This window comes from Scylla paramamosain, chromosome 3 (genome assembly GCF_035594125.1).
Source record: "Scylla paramamosain isolate STU-SP2022 chromosome 3, ASM3559412v1, whole genome shotgun sequence".
Lineage (NCBI taxonomy): Eukaryota > Metazoa > Arthropoda > Malacostraca > Decapoda > Portunidae > Scylla > Scylla paramamosain.
This window is the reverse complement of record NC_087153.1, coordinates 99630-126793: the sequence shown is the minus strand read 5'-3', so window position 1 is coordinate 126793 and position 27164 is coordinate 99630. Positions and strand designations below refer to the sequence as shown.

Genomic DNA, 27164 nt, shown 5'->3' with positions numbered 1-27164 from the left:
GCAAGAGGATCCAAACTTGATATCTAGTGACCGATCATGAGACAGTGCCAGGCCTGTTAAGATTCTGTTCACCAGGTGACGAGAGACAGATTTTGAAGATGTAAGGGAATGAAGGGGCGCCTGTGAGTCGCATATAATAATTCCGTTTAGGCTTCTCTGACAGAGGAGACAGCATCCAAGACGCCGTGCTGCTCACAGAATGTGGAACTGGAATGAGTCGGCAGCGGACGCCCAACCCAGTTCGCTTCTGGAGAGAGAGAGAGAGTTTGAGGAAACGAATAAATATTGTAGTTTTTATGTTTTTAATTGAGAGAAAATAAACATTAAATCATGTTGGTCTTCAATACAGTCACTTGTGTAGAGCATGGGTGATGTATTTTACGCAGTTACAGGTAGCTACTTATTTGTTAATAATTTTCGGGAGATGTCATGTTATGATAAATGTTTTTCTTCCATAATTACAGAACGGTCCAATGAAGGAAGATGAGACAAAGTATGGGATGAGATTCGTGCAATGTAATGAGCAATGGGAACAATGGGATAAGCAGTGGGCTGGGCCGAAATTACAAGCACCGAAAATATACACAATAAGATGGACCAAACGTATAGAGAATCATTGCTCCAGAATTCAGTAGATAGAGGCACAGCGCAGCTAACGATATGGTGTCGCACCAGTTAATAGCAGTAAGTATCCCGTTCCTTATAATTATGAATCCTTGATGGGCCAGCACAAGACTGTTGTTAGAAATGAAGTAAACGGTGAAAGTGATATGTTGCTGCTTTACTAGATAGCTGGCTAAGGATAAAGGTTGAATTGTGAACAAGTCAGACCATTGAACAAACTTATGTAGGACATTTACTACTACTACTACTACTACTACTACTACCACTACTACTACTACTACTACTACTACTACTACTACTACTACTACTACTACTAATAATAATAATAATAATAATAATAATAATAATGGTATTTCATCCGCGCCCGCATTCCCCCCAACCCCGCTAACCCCTCAAGCGAACTTGTGGGGTCTTTGTGGAATCGGAGATTTGGGGGTAGTGACGAAAAATAAGTGAAATATGATCGATTTGCAGTTTCAACCAATACTCCCATCCTCTTTAAGTTTCACTGTAGCCAACAAGCATAGGGGCCTAGTGGGAATGGCGGGATTTTAGTTGGGAAAGTAAAAATGAGGCATTATTGACAGCCATAAAAAAGTCTAAGGATGATAAATTACATATATCGAAAACAGGAAAATTTTAGGGTATCCTAACCAAACGTAACCAAGCTAAGCCCTTAAAGTCACTAACCTAACATTACCTAATCTAGCCTAACATTACCTAACCTAACCTAACTAAACCTAACATTACCTAACTTAAACCTCACATCACCCAACCTAACCCCCATAAGGTAAACTAATGTAATGTAACATTTTGTAACCTCCTTCATTGTCAGTCATCACTACATACCAACAGTAATTACTTAACACCCTAAGAAGAAGTTGAGAGAACTGTTGATAAACTGCCAGTTCGTATATTCACAGCCAGTACATGTCTCATCCATAACCATGGTCTAACTGATGCAGCACAGACAGTCCTGAGTTTTCCTTCCTTCTGTAAACATACATTCCTATATGTGATTAGCTGACAAATTTCTGTGTGACCTGATTCGCAGCAGGTAACCCCTCATCACCATAGATTTTAACACGTGACTCAACGTCATGTCTCTGTCGACCATGCACACCATTGATAACAAACATATGGACACACACAGTGTCCTATGAGAGACAACTGGAAGTGGATCAGAGGTAGAATTGACTTAAACCTTCAAAACTCTCACCTAAAGTTATTATTATTTTCTGACAGGGTAAAATGGGGTTGGAAATGCTCCATACAGTGAGGTGTAGACCCTGTGAAAGGCTATAGTTACATACAATGTATTGGTTGAAATTGCAATAATACCAGAAATTTCCCTTAACATTTCGAAATCTCCCTGACCTAATCTAACCCCGTGGGGGGTTGGCTGCGCCCTCGTGGGCTGCGCCCAGGAGGCCTTTATTAATATGGACCCAGACCTCACAGGGGATAGTGAGTTAACAACAGATGAGGGGGCAGGGCTTCATGCATTTATACCCTTACGACCAGACACGGACCAAATATCCTCACTCTCAACACCTCAGTTGTGTGATACAATGAGGGCCACCAGCTTCTGGGAGGTCTTGGAAGCTGTGGCTGTCACTAACTTGGGGCAATTAAATTTAAAGTGCCCAGTATTTTTGCAGTAATGACACATGGGTGGCATGCTGTAATTGGGAGTGCTGTGTTGCATGCTCCCAGTCTGTCTATGTTGTGGACTGGGTGGAAACTTGTTACCTACAGGGCTTACTTACCTAGATTTATTACTGAAGCCACTGCTATAATGTGGACTTCCTGACAAATTGGCACTGGCCGCGCCATCAGACACAAGGTCTGTGGGCCCGCTAGACGTACCGCCAATCCAACGTGGCACAGGTTGGTGTGCCAGCATATGGTCATCTGCCTATGTGGCTGCCTCTTTCAAGGTCTTAAACCTTTTCTCTCTGAGCAGCAGTACCAGTTCTTTCTTGGTCATGTTTACAAATTGCTCCATTACTATGGGCTCCTTTAACTCATGGTAGGAGGTGGCCTGCTGTCTAGCATTCCATTTTTCAAAATTCTCCTCAAGGTAGCAGGCACACTTAAGGTAGGAGTCACTGGACTTTTTCTTCCCTCCATGGAACTGTAGCCTATAAGCCTCCGGCTCGTAAGCTCTCTGGATGTTGGCCTTAAACTCCTTGTAATCCTCTAAATCCTATACTAACATCCTATCATTAACTTCTAAGGTTTTGCCTTTCAACATATTAGCCACCAAGCCAACCCATCTCTTCTAAAGCCAATCAAATTCTGAGGCCTTCTCAAATCTAGACCACTTTATTACCTTCTTTTCATCAAACTCTAGTATTAATTTTAAACTCCTCACCATCTGGCTTTCTACTGTATCCTCCTTCACTCCTCTCCTCAAGCCATGAGGTGAATTGACTTCATTTGTTGTCTTCTCCAACTCAAACATCCAGTTCTTCTCAGCTTCCTTCTTTTCTCTTTCTGCCTCAAGTATCTTCATTTCTTTCTCATACACCCCTGCCTTCTCCTTCTCCATTTCTGCCTCAAGCCTCCTGGCTTCCCTAGCCATTTCAGTTTTTAATCTCCTCTCCTTGGCATCCAATTCAAGCCTTCTTAATTCTCACTTCCTTTCTGCTTCCAGGTCATACTTCTTAGTCTCTCTAGCCTCCTTTTTGACTTCCAGTTCCATCCTCCTCATTTCCAATTTAAATCTCATCTCCTTAGACATTCCTTCTGTCTGGGAAAAACTACTCATACTGTGTGCAGGACTTACACATCCTTGAATGCCATTTGTGGGACTACATGTCTTCACACCAAATTGTGTCAGATCAACACTCTCACTTCTGGCTGAGGCAATAGACTCAGGTTGCGAGCCATCCCTGCTACCAGCCTGTCCTTCCATGGCACAAGCTGAATGCAGGCACGCAAAGAACAATGAAACAAACAAACAACTGTCTCCCCCACATGGCTACAAATCTTCCAGCGATCCTGGCAAGGTCGCCTGTTTCTATTACAACCACAGATTGCTCCCCTTCTTGCAGCTGTCTCAAATGGACTAGCTTCCCCTAAGTCACCTCCTATGTGACTGGGTACAGGGCTTAAGATGGGTTACAAGGTCCTCTTTAGACTTGTGCACCCTTTACCAGGTTACTTACACATGAGGTTGCCAGTCTGTTTCTCTCACCCATGGTCAAGGAAATAATACAACAACTAGTTCCAACAGCTGGGAAAGAATTGCCAGCCACTTTCCTTGGGAAAACAGTCTCAACAAGCAACAAACACACATAGTATAAGGATTGTAGTGTTCTACAGAATACACCCTCGCGAACAACAAGACAAAATTCTCCCATTTCCATAGAACGCTGTCTCTGCTGTGCAATATTGTATTCACTTTCCCAGGAGACAGGCCATGCCGTCTTTCACAGAAACAGCATGACCCAGGGAAGGAGAATATTGTACAACACAGCAGTGTATTATTATTCCTCTGCTTCCAAACCTTTTATGAGAGAATTGGATAACAGTAGCATTTTACTGAGCAACATACACATAGACAAACTGCCCACAAAAACAAATAGGAGGGTAATTCACCTCTCACTGCCATGCCAAGTACTCGCTCCACACTGAGACGAGGAGTCACTTTGTAGTTTATATCTAGTGCCACTCACAGGCAGGCTGATGGAGACACTTAATTTCTAAATATACATGCAGGGCTGCGCTGTAATTATGTTTACTCAAATTCCTCTTATAGCAACTTGCTCAGCTAACTGTATCCTGCCCTGTCTTCTCGGAAGTACTGCCTAGCACAATATGTCTGTCTCGTCCAAGCTACCAACTGTAACTGACTGGAAAGCATGGGAACATGAGGCAAAATGCTTTCCCACTCAGTTACTATGGGGGGTTACAAGAGAGGGAGTGGGGTGGTGACATCACACACATGCACCTGCCCACCCACTGCCTTGTCTCAGTCAGCCCTGGCTTAAATGAATAAAACACTTGCCTTCAGAAAATAATTATGACTGAACTATGGGGGGTGGATGAATACTGATTATGCCATTATCAAGGGCAATTCTTTTGCTATAAACTACTTTAGATGCAAACTGAATGAACAACTAGAAATGGGGTAAATAAAATGGGGAATACAAATGACTGCACTAACTCTATACTAACTTGCTGTGGGCTAGGCTACTTGTCAGAGACTTGTCAAATTCTCATTCCCATCCTTTCTCTCTTCTTTCTTCTCCCTTCCATCTCCCTCCTTCACACACTCATTTCTCATTCTAATTATGCCCTACATAATATATTTTTTATGACAATGTGCAGACTAAAGAAGAGAGTTGGAACAAGGTGTGATGAAGCCAGCCAGTCTTAATCATCACTTCCTCTTAATTTTAGTGTTTTGAAATATAAAATAAAATGTTTGTAAACATGCACTCAGAGTTTTCCTTATTTATAGAAGAAAATCTGGCATATTTCTAACAGTACAGTAAACTAATTGAGGCAAAGCCACTGGCATTTAAGGTAAAATCAGATAAAAGCAATGATGAGTGGGTCAGGAGTGCCACAGCCTCTAACCCCTCCCCTTTCCCTACCTTCCTCTCCCCTCCCTCCATCCATCCAAATTATTATACTGCAATGTGAAAATTATGACATTTTTTCTATATATTATTGCATAGTGTATGGTAGACAATGTATGGCAGATGGCAGACAAACACCAAATTATGACAAAAATACCATAATTTTGGCAGACAGCGCAACCCTGGTTGGTGCGGTGTGCACTCCCCACCACCATCACCACCACCACCTACATCCACACCCCACACCCATACCCACACCCTCCCTCCCTCCCTTGCCACTACTGCTGCTTACCAGGATTTCTTACCAGGATGAGCTCCACTAGAAGGGAGCTCTAAATGCCAAGATGCCACAGTGTAGTAAAATATTTGTGATGATGACAAACACATACCTGATGTAAAATACTGGAATGTGTTGTAAGCATTTAGTGAAGTATCAGTAATAATACAGGTAATATTCTCCCTGCAAGCTGGACATTCTGTCTCATTTACCATCATTTATCTGGTAAATCCAGTGGATGGTCTGTAGGCCATACACGTCCATTAAATGTGGAAGTCCACTATAATGGGGTCTGATATAACGAGGGTTTGCTATACTAGCAAATATATATGCATTTTCAGTATCACCAGACATCTTTGTTCTCTAACTCTTGATGTTAACCCTTTCATCATAATATGAAACAATTAGCAGCACCATAAGAAGTGCATGAAATCTTTATAAGCATCTACAGGAAAGAAGGGGATTAAAAGGAATATATTTTGCAGTTTCTACCTTGTTTAAAGATTGAAGTTACTTTAGCATAAGTAAAGATGTCTTACAGTGATTAGTAATTAAGGAAAGATGTACCAAATAGCAGTCAAAGGGTTAAGGAATGACTGACAGTATGTATGTGTGAGAGTGGTGATGGAGGAACAACCCAAGTTCCTCAAGAATCTCCAAGTGTTGAGTTAGCAATGGTTTGAGAATAGAATTTAGCTTTAGAGACAGAGGAGATGGCAGTGATATCATCTGAATGAAATAGATTGAAAGAATGGAGATATTTGGGTTAGGTTCCAGAAGTCATGAAGAGAAATGGATCTGGTAAAATTTAGAAATTTCTCATTGATGAAGGAGTTTTGGCAAATTAGAGGAGAGAATTGCCATGATTACAGGCAGACGTTCAAGTCTTACTCTCCCATCCTACTTACTGTACCAAATTAGGATGGGTAAGTGAGACACTGGGTGTGTGTGTGTGTGTGTGGCCTTCAACCTGCGTAGTGCCGGCCTTTTTGACCATGGATCAACCTGTGGTGCCAGCCAATTTTAATCTTCATTTTTTTTTTTTTTTTTTTTTTTTTTTTCAGTGGACTGGAAAATCCTAAACAATGTAAAGATATGATTGGTAGGCTACTTGTTGTATGTGAGGGAATGAGGGTTGGCATTACATTATTCACCTCACTGAATGATCAGCAGCCTATTGCAATTTGCATGTGATGAATGTGTGGTGGCACTTTTTCCATTGTTTTTCATAGATACTATTTATAAGCATTACTGATTTACTTTAAAAGTGAAGAAGTGTGTGATATTTTCTAAAACTCCAGGCACAATCTTACACCACACTCATTAATTACATGCACATCCACAGGCTAGAGTAAGGTTTGGAGTACACACAGTGTATTTTCTGTCAGGTTCAATAAGCAAATAAACAGTTGCCATCGGAAATTCACAACTTTGGCACTGAACGCATGTGAGACATCATAAATTTATGGCATTGGCAGTGGGCGGGTTAATGAGTGTGGGCACAGAACTGATTGGCTGGCTAGCTGCTGCCTATATGATGGCTTTGTGTTGGGTCAACATATTGTACAGTTATAAATTTCAAGAGATGAAATGCTAAGTTGTCTGTGAGCCTTTGGGCAGCACAAGAGTAAGCTGAGTTAAACTAAGATTTATGAACTTTAGAATTAGAGTATGCCTCCACACCAGAGGCTATCAATTCCTCTATGTATTCTGCATAAAGAGATGAATATCTGACATTAAAGCAATATTTTATGGGCAGCTTAATGTAATTATTGAATTAGGAGTTTTGGCCACTTATCGATTACCTGTGACCTCAGATGATGTCATCATTGAATACAAGGGAGACCATTAGCTCTATTATATTTGTTACATGTACTATAGTATATGCATTTTATAGGGAATATTCATATACACAAGCATACAAATACCATTTAATTTGTATAAAACTAACTAAAAGCTACTTGTATTAAGTCATGTCATGATTGTTTCAATTTGTGTGTGTGTGTGTGTGTGTGTGTGTGTGTGTGTGTGTGTGTGTGTGTGTGTGTGTGTGTGTGTGTGTGTAATAATGCTAAACTTTCATTTACTTATAATTTGAAGATATTGCAGGAGGAGCTTCTGCCCTGCGAGGCTGTGCAGATGGGGCTTGATAGTGTGGTTCTGAAAGCATACAAACAGAGCCTCTGCCCACACTTGCTGAGCCAAATGGAGTACATTACTGCTGGGGCTGAAGAGAATCAGAGAGCTGAAGAGTAAGTGTCACTTATGTTCTTTCCATAAGACTAAGGGAAATCATTGTAGAATGTTGTGGTATGAAATATACTTTGACGATACTGTAAGACAAAAAGTCAGAGGTTTTGGCATCCTATCTGTGCTTATGTAAATCTTTGTTTTACTCTTTCCACAGGCTGTTAAGGTTTGCAAATTCAAAAAAGGCTGAAAAACTTTTGAGTGTAATCATTGCACCTGTTCCTAGCAGCATTCTACCATTTGGTTGCAGTGCAGACCTTCTTGACATTCGGATGGGCAGAAGTGGTCCTGATGACAAGATCTATAATAAATACACGGATATCCGAATGATGGTATGCTGGGGACTTTGGAGGCCATGTCAGTATGCACAATGTGAAAGGATGGAAACATTTTCTTACCAGATTAATGTTTTTATTACAGCATTATTTCTCTTATGATCATTGTCATTATCTTTGTCTTGTTTAAATCTCATATTATTATTGATATTTCCAACATCATTTTCATCAAGGCAAGTGATTATGTAGTAATTAATGGGATGGTGTGGTGTTCATATGGCCAGGGAGAAGCATTGTAGTCTCTTGATGTTTTGAAATATTTGTTGGGTACAAAAAGATGTGAAATAGGAACATCTTGCTGTACTATTTGAGAAAAAGGGATGGGAGGAGAATGAGTGCAGAACATGCAAAGTAGGAGTGTAGGGACAGGAATAAATGTAGTCTTATGTTACAGCCATGTCTTTAGTGGGGTTCTTAGGAACATGTGTCATATACAAGTATGTGAAAACTTCTCCTTTCCATTGCTCCCATTAAGGATCACCACAGCAGATCATCCTTCTCCAATACACTTGGTCTTCTGTGCCTTTCTCTGTCACACCCATCACTTGCATATCTTCCTTCACTGCATCCATATATCTCCTCTTTCATCTTCCTCTCTTCCTTTTGCTGGGTAGATCCATTTCCAGCATTCTTCTTCCCACATATGCCTCATCCCTTCCGACATGTCCAAACCATCTCAGTCTCACCTTTCTTGCCTTCTCCCTCAAAGTGACATATGTCTGTTGCCCCTCTGATATGTTTATTCTTTATTTTCTCTTGTCTTGTCACTCCAAGAGCACGCTGAAGCATCTTCAGTTCCACTACTTTCATCTCCACCTCATCTCTTTGTTATTGGTATAATTTCCATACCACAGCATGGCGGGCCTCTTTGCTATTTTGTACACTTTTCCTTTTGTTCTTGCAGAAATCTTTCAACCAAATATCAATCCTGTCACCCTCCTCCAGCCATTCCTTCCAACCTGCACTCTCTTCTTGACTTCATTAGCACACTCTCTATTCATTTGTACCATTGACCTTAAGTGTCGGAATTTGTCAACATTTACCATCTTTATACCCTGCACCCTTGTTGTTTCCTGGTCATCTCTGTTGGGACACAGGTAATCAGTCTTGGACCTGCACACTTTCAGTCCTCTTCTCTCCAGTGCATATCTCCATGTCTCCAGGTCTGCATCCACTTCTTCACTACTTTCACAAGAAATCACTACATTGTCTGCAAACATCTTGGTCCTTGGGGATTCCTTTCTGATCTCATCAGACAGTCTGTCCATCACAGTTGCGAACAAGAACAGGCTCAAAGCCGATCCTTGGTGCAGTGCCCACTTCTACTCTGAAACTTTCCATCTCTGCAAGACACCTTATTGCTGTTATGCTGGTACTGTACATGCATGTCCTTCACCTCCTTCAGCTAATTTTCTGCCACTCCCAGCTTTCTCATGTAATTCCACAACTCTTCTCTTGGCACTCAGTTGTATGTCTTTTCTAAGTCTATGAATGCACATTGCAGCTCCTTTTGTCCCTCCCTAAATTTCTCCATCAACATCCTCAAAGCAAAAATTGCATCCATTGTGTTTTTCCCTGTCATGAAACCAAATTCTTCATTGGTAATCCTCACATTTCCTTGCATTCTCGTTTCCACAACTCTTTCACATATTTTCTTTACATGGCTCATCAGCTCTGTAGTTACAGCAGCTCTGCAAATCACCCATATTCACAAATAATTGAAGTAGCACTCTTTTTCTCCACCCTCCCAGCATCCTCTTGCCTTCCAAGATTCTTTTAAACAATCCACTGCCATTTCATTGCCATAATCCAGCTCACTGTCATTTCTCCTAGGCTCTTCCATGCTTCCACTGGAATTAGATTTTGACTTACTGCTTTACTTCTCTTCCTCCTCCTCATGGCATTCCTCATCACCTTTGTGCTGATACATTGCACTTCTTGATTCCACTTCTTGATTCCAGCCTTCTCTCTGTTGCATTTTCAATGTATGTATAAATTGATAAACTAAAATCATTTTGATGTCATATTTTATGTACCTTCAAGTATGATTGACATATCTTATTTTGAAAATTTGAGTAATTTTAAATCTAGATTATTATTTAAAATTGATAATTAATCTTCATAGTTAAACAAGGCATTTGCACAACCATGCCATGCAGGAACAAAAATAATTCTGTGTTCTGCATAGTACACACCTTGCCTCTTATCTTGTCCATCAGCATTTTTTATTCCCTTTATAATTTTTCTTGCTCATGGGGACCATGAGTTTTTTGTTTAATGTCTTTCTCGGGTAATCTAAAATTAATCTAAAGGCAGGATAAGTATGTGTTTGATTATGAGAGGCTATTGTTGATTGTTAGGCTGGATCAAACCCTTGACGAGGCTGTCTCCAGCCACCAAGAGAAAGTGCACATTGTTGGAGTTGTCTGTTGCATCTTCCATCACCTTTGTGCCATTTGCTTTGTCAACTAGCTACCGTGTTGCCTCTGATACATTCAGCACTTCAAGCACTGCAGATCATACTTTAGAAATCCCCAGTGACACCAGACTTATCCGATGATGCTATCAGTGACGCCTGAATGATCACATGCACTAGCACATGTGTACTGTTAGTGATACATTATTCTAAAGAATTGTGCTTTACTATGGTATCGTAAAATAGAAGTGTAAGATATTTAATATTGCTTCAGTGATTGAGATTACATAAGAACAAGAAATATGGAAAGCTGCAAGAAGCCACCAGGCTTACATGTGGCAGTCCCTGTATGAAATATACCTACCTATTTCCACCTATCATCCCCATCCATAAATCTATCTAATCTTCTCTTAAAACTCCCTAATGTCTTAGTACTAATATCTTGACTACTGAGTCTGTTCCATTCATCTATTTGAGAACCAGTTTCTTCCTATCTTTTCTTAAACCAAAATTTTTCAAGCTAGAACAGATTAAGTAGTTGATATATATGTATACCTTATTGCATTTTAAGACTCAACTGTGTTTTTGTGAATAATTACAGTGGAACCTCAGTTACTCAATGTCTCCCTTTCTGAACTCGGTTTTTGAACAAAAATTTGAACTCAATTGCTTCGGTTGCCATACCATAATTCGGCTTTTGGACAAAGTTACTTGATTTCAGATACTACAATATTTTTATTACTAATTTATACTTTCTATAAGTATTTCCTTTGTTTTATATATTTGGAGGAGAGACACAAAGAGTAAGACAATGATTCAATCTTTGAAATAAGTTAAATGTGATCCTGTAGAAGAAGTTAAAGAACCTCAATGTAAACAAACAAGGTTCGGCGCTCAGGAGTAATCCCAAGCTTTCTGTGACACTTTCTATCATCCACAGTGCCATCACTACTGCACAACTGCATTTTCCCAGTAGCTTTTCCCAGCAACAAGATGTCATAGTGTTAGGATCACCTTCATTTTGGCAGTGAGTGGGTTGCTCCTCTCTGTGTCACTATGTAAGGGTTCCGCTCACTTGATTGGTGACAAAGAGAATGCCTGCATGGTCTAATCAATATCTTTTGATGAGTTCTGTGCCACTAAGTTCATTCAGTACATCCTTTCTGGATAAAAAAATTTCCAGGCTTGAAAATATTGTGGAGCAGCCATCTTAGCAGTGGTCATTACCCACTAAGACATAGTGGGCAGGTGTCTGAGAATGGATTAATCTATTTTACATTGATTCCTTTTGGAAAATAGTTTCAGTTTTTGAACATTTTGGATTTTGAATGGCATTCAAGAATGAATTAAGTTAAAAACAGGTTCTACTGTACTACTGTCTGTGCTGTTTTGGTATATTTTAATGAGCTCTTATTTTGCAGAAGTGGTAGAGGACTTTTAGCTAATTCAACCCTGGTCTTCCCCCAGAGGTTTACTGAAAAAACATTTTTACAAATACATTTAGTTACCCATATGTAACAACATAAATATAGGTTTCTGGCCTCCCTTTCCCTCTTTCACTTGTTTCTTGTAGCAGTAGTTAACTAAACAAGGTGTCTTGGTAAATGGAACTGAGTGGGTTACCACTCTGCATGAACACACCTAGGTACTTTCACTGGGAGGGGAGGAATGATCTATCTATAAAGAGGTATAGGATTGTTTTATTGCAATAGATGGGGAAATTAGGATTATGTAATTATGTTCAGGTGAGTATAATAACAAAAAATGTGCTTATTTTTAAAAACTTTTTGTGAGGACTTACTAGCTACTCTCATATTCACAACTCTAACTTTTATTGTTCATATTATATTTTATAATTATTTCACCAATTTAAAGTTCTGTCATCTATCATAAATAGTAAAAAACAGTTGTAATCACTTGATCAGTTATAATTTAACCTATCATAAGAAATAAGAAAGTACATACCAGAGGAAACATATTAGTGAATACAAGGCTGACATTGCTGTGAAGTACATGTTAGGCAACACTTCTGTCACATATCCACCATGTTGCACAGGACCTCTGGAGTTTATTTGTAGTTCAACTGTATGATAAAAACTGTATCATAATAATAATAATGCCACAAAACTTGGACGAGGCATTGTGTATTGACTTGGTAGGTGTATGGCAGTTATGGCTTCACTGATATATTTTTATTATTAATGTTTTTATGATAGGTTTGAATGTTGTAAATGTTATTTTCTTGTAATTTTTATGAATTATGATGAAGACTAATTACAAGATCAGTGTAGAACAGTAAAAACAGTAAAAAGAATCACCAGGTTTTAAAATGTATGACAGTAATCATTCAGTACAAGCTCACAAATTCAAGTAGGCTTCTATAACTTACTCATCTGTTTCTCAGTTAAGACCTAGGAAACAGCTCTGTAGGACATTAGTGATTAATTAGGAAGTAATTAACAGGTTAACAGGAGGTAAGTTTGCTGGCAATATAAAAGTTCCATGCTATAGAAAATTTGCCAGTGAAATAAATTTTGTGGATAAAGTCACTGAAAGTCATCCATTATGTGAAATGGTTTCTGTCCAAACACATAACATCATCAATAAGCAAAAAGCACAGTGTCTGTCATTTTAAGTTTACTGTGTGTAATATCTGCTGCTTATTTTTGGCTCTTACTTAGTTATGACTTGGTAAGAGTGGTAGGTGTCCTGTGATGCAGAGGCATGGAGGAAAGTGGACTGAATGGAGGGACTGAAGTATGGCTAATTAGCATGTACAAGTTAATGCCAAGCTATAAAATAATACCTTTATTTAGGCAGACACATAGGAAGCTAGGTACCTATCAGTACACAGGCCTGAGACTAGACAAGCACTTAGCTAGAGTTTGGGACAGAATGCTTGCCTGAAGAAGTAGTAAGCTGAATTGAAGGAGTGGTGAACTGTGCTGGATGCTGGCTGGAGTGTGACTAAGCTGAATGAGGTAGTGGGGTACTGTGTATCACTGACTGCTCCTTGAATGTGACTGCTTGAGTGGGAGCAGGAGTGTCATTCTGATCATTCCTAGAGTATAACTGACTCCCAGTATATGAAGCAAATTGAACATGGTTTTGTTTCAGAAGCCTGGATCTGCTAGAACCAGATCCTCATTGGTTCATCCACTCATTTGTGTGGGTTTTTACATTTGAACTGAAATTAGTACCCATCACCAGGAAACCCTACTGGAACAATAGTTCCAACAGAAACCTGAAGTAGAAATGAATGGAGAAACAGAACTCTTCACACTTCATTCAGCTTTGGAACCATTACTTGTGCAAACAGATGGCAACACCATAACTAAGGCTATTTCACAACATGCCTATTTTCTCAGATTCCACGTGGTACCACCATTCTGCAGTGGAAGAGCAACAGGAGTTCCTGGAGCTCTGTTGTTATTTATGGTCACAAGAAATTTACTGGTGGTATTGGGGATGAGGATGAAGAGCAACCAGAAAATAATGAAAAATGGCGTGAATACTTCATAGGAGACCCCAACGAGGCAACTAAAGTGGTGTGCATGGACAAGTTGAATGGAGAGGCAGCACACATCAGCTGCAGGTGAGGAGACTGGGTTTTTTAAATTTTTTATTTGTTTATATTTTTAAGAAAAATGCACACCGATCCCTTAATGCTTGAATTATTACTACCACCACTGTCATTATTGCTGTTATATACTATAGGCTCACAACATTTTATGTGGAATTCTGAAAATAATTTCAGAAAACAAAATCTTTTCCTTGAAAATTAAAAAGAAAAAAAAACCGAAAGTAGAAAATCTTTTGTGTGTGTTGTATGCACTTATTCAAAAGCCTATCTTCATTGTCAGATGATGATAGCAATAATTCAGTATTAATATTACATTGTACTAGAATTTGTTCTCATAAAGATGAATCTATTTTCATAATAGTGAATTATAAAGTAACTCATAATTAACTCATAATTAATTATGAGTTAATAATAACTCATAATAATTAACTCATTATAAAGTAACTCATAATTAACTCATAATGGCATAGAATAATGGCTTTTTATTAAAAATAATTAATTTAGCTTTGTGCTGCCACTGCACCTGGCATACCCATCTACAGACAGGTTGGATATAACATTGGAGAGGTTCCACTAGTGCTTGTGTTTGACATGATTTGCTCTAGAATTTTAATAAAAGTACATACATATACTCACTCACAACCAAGTCCCTCTCTCCCACAAAGGGAGGTAGTTAAGACAAGGCACACAACATTCATATTCACTCTTTCACACCACTCTCTTATCCCCATGGCCTTTAACAGAGAAGAGAAGGTACACCTGCCCTCACTTTACAGACATTAGCTGCACAGATTGGACAGTTTGGTCTGGAATAAGGCTCCTTCATAAAATGTCTCTTACCACACCTGTTTTCCCCACACCTGTGTGAGACCATTGATGTGTGGTGCCTCCCTTGGAGGTTCCAGGGCCATGTCATTCATCATACACTCACAACTGCTTTCCATTTGTTTCTGTTATGCACAATCATTCTTCTTTGGTCCAGTAACAGTCCTATTCCTTTCAAGGTCTCCCATACACTATCTGTCCATCCCTTATGTGGTTTACCTTGCAAGTTCACACCTCTCACACTTGATTTTGCTGTCTCCTTCACCAGCCTATCATCCACCATTCTCTCAACATGTCCAAACCATCTCAGCACACATTACTGTCCTGCCAAGTTTCTCACTCTTGTAACTCCCTCATTGCTGACTGTCCATCAGAATTACTTTACACATACTCTTAGATATCTCATCTCTATTAAATTCAATCTCTTCTTTTCTGCTAGTCCCATACTCCAAGTTTCAATATTGTATGGTGCAGTAAACAGAAAATAACTATGGTACCAACTTAGCTGAGACAGGCCCTGGCAAAAGTTTAAAAGAAATATTGCCAAAGTAATTACAACACTCAGAGAATTTTTTTTTATGCATATAACTGAAGGTAATAAATACACTTCACCTCAGCTCTATGATTGAGTTACATTCCTGAAAACCCAATCATATAGCAATCCATCGTATAATGAGCTTAAGATCAAATGGGAAAAGGGGACACATTCCTAGACCTATTATTTCTGCTTTCTAATTGATTTTTTTTCATGTTTTAATGTATGTAATATGTATATATGTGTACATATCCTATTAGAATGAGCTATATAAGTCATATGGAAATAAATGAAAAAATATCAGATACAAAAACCATAAAAAATTGGAGCAGACAAAGAGTCCAGGCAATGGAGTTTGCCCTCTGATCTTCCTCACTATGGTTGGTAATCTTCAGCTTCATGTCCAGATTTAGGCCTTTTGTGGACTTTTTGGGGGCTTTTTCACACAAGATGATGGAGGCTCTTTATCAAGCATGTCTGCACACCTAGATAAGGCTTGGCAAAATAAATAAGGGTAGATAAAGCAGTTGCTTGAGCATACACACAAGGCTTGATGAACAGCATGGAAAGAACTAAGGTGGTAACATGGAGTCTCTCTGATTAGCGGTGCTGTGATTGACGATCATGATGGCGATTACAAAGGATCACGTGGTGAGCCAAAAGGGTACTAATGAAAGGCAACTGTATAACCCAAAATACTGCATAGCAGGGCATTGTACAGTTTATAAAATATCAAAAGTTTAATGAATTGAAATTGGTACAGTAAAGAAACTATACAATAATCTTTCCAATATCTGTTCTAATTCATCCATGGCTTGTCTGAAGTTGCATTTGTCTGGATATTGCATGTCTGATTATTTTTCATCATTTACCAGATATCAGTACAAAAAATAGTACTGTACAATATTACATATATGTACAAGCAATTCTAAGACATGTTCCTTCAGTGACATTTTTGTCACAAATGCTTACTTATGGAATTTTTTTTTAGCTTTCTCCCAGTCTTTGTCCTACATTCACCACAGTATGTATAATAGTGTTTTCTCAAGTTGATTTTGTATATTTGTGTATGTGTGTGTGTGTATTGGGTGAATCCTCATTAAGTAGGGAAACTTATGTCAAATGTATTGATTTTATGTAATAAACATTAAAAAAATCCTTTTTGGCCATGAAAACAAGCATGTGCCCCATGGCACATGGCAACAGGTGACAGAACAGCAGTGATGTGAACATGCCCAAGAGACAGTGGGAACAGGGAAGAGTTGTGGTTGTGTAGGTGTGCAGAATAACAATAGCAAATGTGAGAAATATCATCCAGTTAAAAATTACTGCAAATATATACAGCATGTCTGCAGATAGCAGCAGTAAATTTGTAGGTACTAAGTATTGTATATGTATATGTATATCCATGTACAGCTCATATACTTGAACATAAAGATTATTTGTGTGGACAAACCACTTGTTTGCCACAACATAAGTGCTGGCTTGCCTGTGATTGAGGGGGAGAGAAAGGCTGGTGTTACAGTATGCAGTGGTTCTGCTACATTTTGCAGATGCACACAAACAAATGAAGGGTGTCTCATTACAGTTAGCGTCACACTATGCAGCAGTAGCTGCATTGCAGATACACACAAACAAATGAGAGGTGTCACTACTATGGTGTGCTACATCTTCTGCATAGTGATGCATCATGCTGCATCAGGCCCACACTGCTGCACTGCTACATCACACAGGTGTGTGTATGTCCAGATATTTAATTGGATGTATGTCTAGTTTAATATCAGGATGGTTACATCTGGATGTTAATAAGTCTGGTTATTGAACGTCCAGATATAATTAAAAAAGCTACACCAACCCATTGTTTGCACGCTGAGCTGTTGATATCATCTTGTATCGCCTTCATGTATTTTGTATTCCTGACTGAATATTTCTTTATGAACTTTAGATACTTGAGGACACCAATGGTAATACCAACCTTGGATTTCTGGTACAGCACAAAACAATAAAAAACACTCCAAACCCAGGTGATGAGCACTCTCTGTTGATATCACCCATATACCAGTTTTTGAGGCATTGAACAATACCAAGTTTGCTCTGCCTCAATCAGAAATTTTTGAAAGATCAGAAGTCAAGCGTTCTGTGGCTTCCCTGCATGATATGTTTACCTCCTGAAGGGTTGGACGTCTATGAAAAGACGTGGAAAAGTGCAGGGTGGTATCATCAGCGTAGGAGTGGATAGGACAAGAAGTTTAGTTTAGAAGATCATTAATGAATAATAAGAAGACAGTGGGTGACAGGACAGAACCCTGAGGAACACCACTGTTAGTAGATTTAGGAGAAGAACAGTGACCGTCTACCACAGCAGCAATAGAACGGTCAGAAAGGAAACTTGAGATGAAGTTACAGAGAGAAGGATAGAAACTGTAGGAGGGTAGTTTGGAAATCAAAGCTTTGTGCCAGACTCTTTCAAAAGCTTTTGATATGTCCAAGGCAACAGCAAAAGTTTCACCAAAATCTCTAAAAGAGGATGACCAAGACTCAGTAAGGAAAGCCAGAAGATCAACAGTAGAGCAGCCTTGACGGAACCCATACTGGTGATCAGATAGAAGGTTGTGAAGTGATAGATGTTTAAGAATCTTCCTGTTGAGGATAGATTCAAAAACTTTAGATAGGCAGGAAATTAAAGCAATAGGACGGTAGTTTGAGGGATTAGAACGGTCACCCTTTTTAGGAACAGGTTGAATGTAGGCAAACTTCCAGCAAGAAGGAAAGGTAGATGTTGACAGACAGAGCTGAAAGAATTTGACTAGGCAAGGTGCAAGCATGGAGGCACAGTTTTGGAGAACAATAGGAGGGACCCCATTAGGTCCATAAGGCTTCTGAGGGTTTAGGCCAGTGAGGGCATGGAAAACATCATTGCGAAGAATTTTGATACGTGGCATGAAGTAGTCAGAGGGTGGAGGAGAGGGAGGAACAAGCCCAGAATCGTCCAAGATAGAGATTTTAGCAAAGGTTTGAGTGAAGAGTTCAGCTTTAGAAATAGATGTGATAGCAGTGGTGCCATCTGATTGAAATAGAGGAGGGAAAGAAGAAGCAAAGTTATTGGAGATATTTTTGGCTAGATGCCAGAAATCACGAGGGGAGTTAGATCTTGAAAGGTTTTGACATTTTCTGTTAATGAAGGAGTTTTTGGCTAGTTGGAGAACAGACTTGGCATGGTTCCGGGCAGAAATATAAAGTGCATGAGATTCTGGTGATGGAAGGCTTAAGTACCCTTTGTGGGCCACCTCTCTATCATGTATAGCATGAGAACAAGCTGTGTTAAACCAAGGTTTAGAAGGTTTAGGATGAGAAAAAGAGTGTGGAACATACGCCTCCATGCCAGACACTATCACCTCTGTTATGGGCTCAGCACACAAAGACGGGTCTCTGACACGTAAGCCGTAGTCATTCCAAGGAAAATCAGCAAAATACCTCCTCAGGTCCCCCCAACTAGCAGAGGCAAAATGCCAGAGGCACCTTCGCTTAGGGGGATCCTGAGGAGGGATTGGAACGATAGGACAAGATAAAGATATGAGATTGTGATCAGAGGAGCCCAATGGAGAAGAAAGGGTGACAGCATAAGCAGAAGGATTAGAGGTCAGGAAAAGGTCAAGAATGTTGGGCGTATCTCCAAGACGGTCAGGAATACGAGTAGGGTGTTGCACCAATTGCTCTAGGTCATGGAGGATAGCAAAGTTGTAGGCTAGTTCACCAGGATGGTCAGTGAAGGAAGAGGAAAGCCAAAGCTGGTGGTGAACATTGAATTCTCCAAGAATGGAGATTTCTGCAAAAGGGAAGAGGGTCAGAATGTGCTCCACTTTGGAAGTTAAGTAGTCAAAGAATTTCTTATAATCATAGGAGTTAGGTGAGAGGTATACAGCACAGATAAATTTAGTATGAGAATGACTCTGTAGTCGTAGCCAGATGGTGGAAAACTTGGAAGATTCAAGAGCGTGGGCACGAGAGCAGGTTAAGTCATTGCGCACATAAATGCAGCATCCAGCTTTGGATCGAAAATGAGGATAGAGAAAGTAGGAGGGAACAGAAAAGGGGCTACTGTCAGTTGCCTCAGACACCTGAGTTTCAGTGAGGAAAAGAAGATGAGGTTTAGAAGAGGAGAGGTGGTGTTCTACAGATTGAAAATTAGATCTTAGACCGCGAATGTTGCAGAAGTTAATGAAGAAAAAGTTGAGGGGGGTGTCAAGACACTTAGGGTCGTTGACAGAAAGGCAGTCTGACCTGGGGACATTTATGGTCCCCTCCCCAGATAGGGACTCCAAGGCTGGTGCAGGAGTCACCATGATTTTAAAATTTTTGAGTGAAGGGTTTGTGTGTTATTATGTGCTTGTAGTTTTGTGTGGAGGAAGAGAGTTGTCTTTAGAGGGCAGGCTGTGACTGCCCCCTTGTGTTGTGAGACATAAAGGGAAACGTTCAGTGAAGTCACAGCTGGGTTTAATGATAAGTTCACAGCACCCCCTGAACAGTGCTTTAGACCTCACTGGGAGTAATTATCGTTTCGGCAGGTGTCTACTGCCTCCTCCCAATTAATGAGCTTAATTCTTTTTAATGCAAAGTAAGTTAGTTACTTTAACGTAATAGATTTGATTAAACTTAATTGTACTTACAATTTGTTATGTGAAAAACTCATGTTGGGTATTGTATATTAAATTATGATTTCATTTAACACTGGCCAAGTTTAATGCAAGATAAAGATTTTTTCCAGTCCTGCTCACTGGGGAGCAGATCATCATTATTTACTTCCCATGCAAGGATGGATGCAGCAGAGAGAGAGAGAGAGAGAGAGAGAGAGAGAGAGAGAGAGAGAGAGAGAGAGAGAGAGAGAGACCCACAAGGATTTGTTGAACACTGTTTGATGAAAACTATGCAAGACAGCAAGGAACCTACCACCTGTTCGTTTGAAAAGGCTTTGCAGTTGAAGAAAAGCCCCCTTTACTACCACATGGGCATCCTTAGCAATGCCTCCGTTGTATTGTCCTACCACAAAGGTTGATGTAGCACATCTATACACACTATGAAAGCTTTTGTAAATATTTTCTAACAAGGAAGTTTGTCGTGTAATCAGTACCATTGTACTGAATAATGTCGTAAACTGATCATTCTCACATCAAACACAAAAAGTTACTGCTTATTAGTTTTGACTACTGCACTGTTATGATGAAATACTTTTATTGATGAATTTTGAGTGTAAAATGAAAAGAAAAAGTAAAAGTATTTTATTGCATTATATTGCTGATGAAATTCTCTCTTTCCAGTAGCAATTCAATGTATTATAACCACAGCACTCCAACTGCCAATGTTCCTGTGTCCATGATCTAACTAATTGCATTCCTAACAAACAGTAACATGTGATATTCATAATTTTGTCCTTTTTGGGTAGCTCAACAATAACATAGTCAATTTTGATTTTGCTGTCCAAGCAAGTGGTGTAGCTATTAAGCTACTTTCCAAGGGCTGAGTTACTCTACACTGCTTTTGTCTGCAGATCATTGACAGCTAGCTCAGTGAAACCAAGCAGGGCTTTGTCACTGATCTGCACCTAAAGAAAACCAGTGTGGTTTACTGAACACTACTTTAGAATAGTTTCTGTAGTTGAAAATTAACTTTTTTGCACACAAATCAAGCTGCCATTGTGGTTGTTTGAGATCAAACCTTGGATAAGACTATGAAAACACACCCTTGATCTCAAATTGATGAAAGTAATTTTGCTTTTGTTGCCATGTTAGCACAATCAGACAAATAATGGCAGCAACATTTTCTTCCAAAACTTATAAATGTATCAAGCATTGGTGGTGTGTTACTCATCCAAATTTTTCTTAGGATAAAAAAAAAAAAGTTGGAGCATGTCTTAAGATGCAATTACAAGTAAATGCTTACAATACCATGCTATTTTGATTTTCAGATATATTGATGATCAGTTTTATCTCATTGTGGGAAGCAAGAATGTTCACATGCTCATCAGAGGAACTAATGATATTGATCTATATGAAGGATCCAGATATGAGTATGCAAAGGTCAGTCACTGAACACTCTTGTTTCTTATATGTAGATCATGATTTATATTGAAAAATATTTTCTTATCTTTGCCCACAATACACATTGATTTAATCTATTAATGCAAGATTAGTGTTTGTTCTTCCCAAAGCCATTTGATCTATTAATGCAAGATTAGTGTTTGTTCTTCCCAAAGCCAGTCTTTTTTTTTTTATTTGCGGTCTCATCTCACGTGTAAGAAAAGGATAGTTTTACAAAAAGTTTCTCCACGAAAATGTCTGTTCTCATGATTTCCCAACCATTAACAGTGTTATTTTTAATTAGTTTTATGTGCATAACCATCAGTTGCAACCTATCTTGGTCTTGTGTACTCTTGTGGTCATCAGGATCTGTTTGGCAATCCATGTGAAATGCCTTCAAATATGCAGTGGTGCCATAGAATCTGAATTTCACAGTTGTCCATAAAACACTTGCATAGTTCACTGTTGCCAGAATGTCATTGTGAGTTGAATATGAATGATAATCTAAAGGATAGCAACAATAGAGGCATTAAATTATTAGACTAATCACTAATCCAGCTAAGATATTTTGAGAGATCATGATAAAATAATTGACATTGATGCTGTGATTTTTTCCCTTTTTCCTTTTTGTTATCTATTTACTTATTTATTCACTTATTCAATTTTGTTTATTATTATTTTTATAATAGTTTCAAAATTTAGAATTGGGATTGTAAGCTTCAGTAGTCAGCTTATATGTATCTATGTATGTATTCTTTCAGGTCATTCTCTTGAGTCTTCTGCTGTCTGGCTTCTGGCTCTGTCTTGTGTTTCAAAATATGTAACTAATACCAGAATTAGCTCCAGACTTCTTACACTCACTCCTGTCTCTTACTGTAGAGCTAGTTTTTGCAGTACCACCTGTAGCTGTCTAATCATCAGATAACACTGTTTATTAACACACTGTTGGTTTGATGCTTGTGTTAGTATCAGTATTTCACACCATTACACAATTTGTATTCCCATTCATTACATTCAATACTAAAGTTAAAAGTACCATTCACAGATCTCCTTTGTACACTACATACCTAAACAATGCTTAAGCAATCTTCCCACTACTATCTGTATTGTAGCTCTTCCTTTGTGATATGTACTTTCAAGTCTTTGGCTGCCATATCTTCTCTCTGCCTTAGGTGCCATACCTTCTGTCCACTTCATAGTTGTTTTAAATGCCATATGATAATAACAATTTATTATAAATGCCTACTTTACATTAATTATGGTACTGTGTAAGAAATAAGCAAAAATGGAATAATCTAAAATAAGAAATAACTAATATTCTTCCACAAGCACTAGCCTTTTCCAGTGATGCATTCACAACCATGCCACACACACACACACACACACACACACACACACAGACACACACACACACATGGCGAGGCAAATGGGTGAGCCTCTTAATGTGTAGCCCCTGTTCACCTAGCAGCAAATAGGTATGGGATTTAACCTGAGGGGTTGTGACCTTGCTGTCCCGGTGTGTGGTGTGTAAGTGGTCTCAGTCCAAAGATAGTTTACTATGAGCTCTGAGCTCTTTCTGTAGGGTAACAGCTGGCTGGGTGACCAGCAGACGACTGTAGGTGAATCACACACACACACACACACACAGACACATTATGAATAGTCTAGGGGAATCAAACCTGGAATTTCCTGGTTGTGAATCAGGTGCACTAACCACTGCACAACCAGGTCATAAAAATGTGTGCTGGTGTGTGTGCATGTTTGTATGTCCATGTGTGTGCATGTGCACAGTTTGAAATAATGCCAACACTAGATAATCCATTATTACAGGCTATTGCAAGGACTGTTTGCAACACCCTTACATCCTTAGATGCGTGGAAGCGACATTTGCTGCTTAGTTTCCTCCACCACACCAGATGTACACTAGTGGGTGAGATCCTGCAGGTAAAGAACCAACACATTGTAAATCTAAGCCACCTGACCAAACCAGAGGTGGTGATAATCTCTTTAACACCCACTTACACCGGCTGTCAGGGGAAGAGCCTCTTGTCCATGCCTCCCCACCGCTTACTTGACCTGTGCCATGCTCTTGGTCTTCACACCGCCTCCTACACTATTATATCGGTGGCTCAGGCTATGGATCAAAAGGAACACGTAAGTATATTAACCATGATATGAATATAACTAGTATTCTGTGGTTCTCTCTCTCTCTCTCTCTCTCTCTCTCTCTCTCTCTCTCTCTCTCTCTCTCTCTCTCTCTCTCTCTCTCTCTCTCTCTCTCTCTCTCTCTCTCTCTCTCTCTCTCTCTCTCTCTCTCTCTCTCTTTTAGGACTATGGTTAATAGATGAAATTTAGATGTGCTTTCTTTGTGTGAAAGAAAGTTGGAGAAAGTTGGAAGGGGAAGGGTGGGAGGAACACTAGGTGTTGACAGAGGAAGAGCTAGAGGGGGGGGTTTGTCATGATGGTCCAGCTTTAGTAACACTTTCACTCTTCTTATATTGTTTGTGTTATGTAATGCAATTTCCACTTCCTCCTTTTGAAGTCATAACTAGCATCAAATAAAGGTTATATATAAAAAAAAAAATATAAGGAAAAAAAGACTCTCCCACCCTTGAAATTGTCACCTGGTTTACTTGCTCCATTTCTGTTTTAACATTCCACAGACAGAGCAGTAGTAATTTTGTCATAATTCCATACGAATGTTGATAATATGTTAAATCTAGTATAAAACTCAGCAGTAGGACTTTCGCACTTGCATATACAGGGTGTAACACATGTTTCTGCAAATACTGAAAGAGGTGAAAGGACGTGTAATTCTAAGTAGAAAATGTTCTGTACACATATGCATTTTAAGGCTTTGTTTACCTGTCAGAGGAGTTGAAAATGTATGTGTGTACTATGCTTGTAGGTGAGGTGATGGACAGACAGTTGCATTGTCACAGCCTTGGAGGTGCCAATGGTAAGCAAGTTGAAATAAAGGGAGAGAGTAATAGTGTTATATGGATGAAGATGGAATGTGGAAGTACATTGGATGCATTGAAATAGCAAGTGAAGTGGAAGAAGAGTGGTAATCATATGTATAGAAGAGATTTTTGGTATGAAAAGAGTAGAATGTGGGGTAAGAGAAGTGAATATTGGAGAGAAGAAGTAAGCTGAAAAGAGGCTTGAATATGAAATATGGCTGCAGAGAAAGGATGTATCATAAGATAGATGTACAAGTAAAAAGAAGAAAAGTCAACATGAGAGGATTGTTTTGCTAAGAGTACAGAAGGGAAATAGCATAGTAGACTAACAAAATGTGATTAAAAGTTATTGGATATAAAAATTTAGGAAGATGGCAAGAACATTACAAGGCCATCAATCAGCTGGCCCACTAAGAAGGGAGGAGGAGGCAGGAGCAAGGCTTGTACATCAGCTTATCCTACAGTGACTATAGTGTGAAACCAGGAAACATATAGGAACACTGATCACAGAATGAGATGGTAACTGTGACTGTATATTTCAGGTAAGAAAGAAAAAAGACAGTGAAGGAGAGGTTTTCTACTACCTTGACAAGAATGAAGATACCATTGGCCTTGTGAAGGTGAAGACAGTATGGTATGTTATCCTTAGAGCACTGCGGGAGAAGGCTGTATACTCTTTCACTGCAGCAAAAAAGAAGTCATCACGCTGGGATATATCAGATTGCATCAAATCAACTCACAAGCGATTCACAGAGATTCAGAAATGGCTCAAGTTTTCTGACAAATATCTCCAAAGCTGGCAGGTGAGTCTATTACTCTCTCTCTCTCTCTCTCTCTCTCTCTCTCTCTCTCTCTCTCTCTCTCTCTCTCTCTCTCTCTCTCTCTCTCTCTCTCTCTCTCTCTCTCTCTCTCTCTCTCTCTCTCTCTCTCTCACATGAAACAGTCTTTTGCTGAGACTGATATTTCAATCTGCATTTCTTTTCTTATTCTTTAATGTTGTAAATAAAGTTTGCACGATACTAAGCGCACAATTGCCGTAAGATGTATATGAAGTTCTCAAACAGCAAGATTCCCAAACCAATTATACATGAATTTTCATTGGCTGCGTAGATCCACTGTGATGGTGCTTAGTAGAATTCCTGCCCAACTAATCCTGGTTTAAGGGGATTGTGTAGCTTGTTCGTATACTGCAGCATGTTCTGGTAGTATTGAATGTGACGGTTTATGAGGCCAAAAGCCCACTAGTGTTAAAAGTAGACTATATTTGTGTACCTAGCAGCAATCATGTTGCCATATGTAATCAGTGATATCATGGAGTAAACTACCCAAATCTGTTGAATATGTGATAGTCTAATACACAAAGAGTGCAGGTATAGCATCACTGAATACCAGTATATGGATAATACAAAGCCGAACACTGAGCAGGGATCCAAATATATATATATATATATATATATATATATATATATATATATATATATATATATATATATATATATATATATATATATATATATATTATTTTTAATCATCGCAATAATGTTGTCATGTAATGCTTATCGGTAAATTACATGCTTTTTAATACCATTTGTCTTGTTATGAGATACTGTAATATTCCACAGCCTGCAAAAAAAAAAGATTAAACCATTCGTAATTTGAGCAGGTGGCACCTCCGAGGCTGCAACAATGCAACCATCTGTCTATCACCTCAGCCACACGCATAGTACACCCATACATTTTCAGCTCCTCTGACAGGTAAGCAAAACCTTAAAAATGCATATGTGTATAGAACATTTTGTTCTTAGAGATACACGTTCTTTTACCTCTTTCAGTATTTGCAGAAACTCACGTTACACCCTGTGTATGTACATACAGGATGTAATGTGAGTTTCTGGAAATACTGAAAAAGGTGAAAGAATGTGTAATTTTAGGTAGAAAATGTTCTATACACATAAACGTTTTAAGGCTTTGTTTATCTGTCAGAGGAGTTGTATGAATATATATATATATATATATATATATATATATATATATATATATATATATATATATATATATATATATATATATATATATATATATATATATATATATATACACATACAGGGTGTAATGTGAGTTTCTGCAACAAAAATCTAATAAAAAAAAAAAGCCCTCTGAGATGCCGGTCCCCAAATAAGGTCCGAAGCGGTAGTCAAAAATTGAGACCTCCCTCTTGAAGGAATTTAAGTCATAGGAAGATGGAAATACAGAAGCAGGCAGGGAGTTCCAGAGTTTATTAGAGAAAGGGATGAATAATTGAGAATGCTGGTTAACTCTTGCATTAGAGAGGTGGACAGAATAGGGATGAGAGAAAGAAGAAAGTTTTGTGCAGCGAGGTCGCGGGAGGATGGGAGGCATGCAGTTAGCAATTAGCATGAAAATAGTGGTAGAAGATAGCAAGAGATGCAAGATTGTAGCGATGAGAAAGAGGCTGAAGACAGTCAGTTAGAGGAGAGGAGTTGATGAGACAAAAAGCTTCCACCCTGTTTAAAAAGAGCAGTATGAGTGGAACCCCCCAAACATGTGAAGTGTACTCCATACATGAATGGATATGGCCCCTTTACAGAGTTAGCAGTTAAAACGATAGACCGAGGATGTTCAGTGTAGAAGAGGGGGACAGTTGAGTGTCATTGAAGAAGAGAGGATAT

At 39.0% G+C, this 27164-nt stretch overlaps 1 protein-coding gene across 3 annotated transcripts in view; it reads left to right on the top strand.

The window, feature by feature from the left end:
- Nucleotides 1-525: 525 nt before the first annotated feature.
- LOC135088878 (uncharacterized) overlaps nucleotides 526-27164 on the top strand; it is a 36168-nt gene continuing 9529 nt past the window's right edge. For 2 of the 3 annotated variants that reach the window (XM_063983957.1, XM_063983943.1), the window contains exons 1-7: nucleotides 556-684; nucleotides 7594-7745; nucleotides 7901-8075; nucleotides 13863-14089; nucleotides 21400-21511; nucleotides 23342-23665; nucleotides 25017-25277. In XM_063983957.1, coding sequence (XP_063840027.1) covers nucleotides 661-684; nucleotides 7594-7745; nucleotides 7901-8075; nucleotides 13863-14089; nucleotides 21400-21511; nucleotides 23342-23665; nucleotides 25017-25277 — 1275 coding nt within the window. In that variant the 5' untranslated portion in view covers nucleotides 556-660. Of the gene's footprint in view, nucleotides 685-7593; nucleotides 7746-7900; nucleotides 8076-13862; nucleotides 14090-21399; nucleotides 21512-23341; nucleotides 23666-25016; nucleotides 25278-27164 lie in introns of all 3 variants that reach the window. The other variant, XM_063983949.1, reaches the window with a different exon arrangement.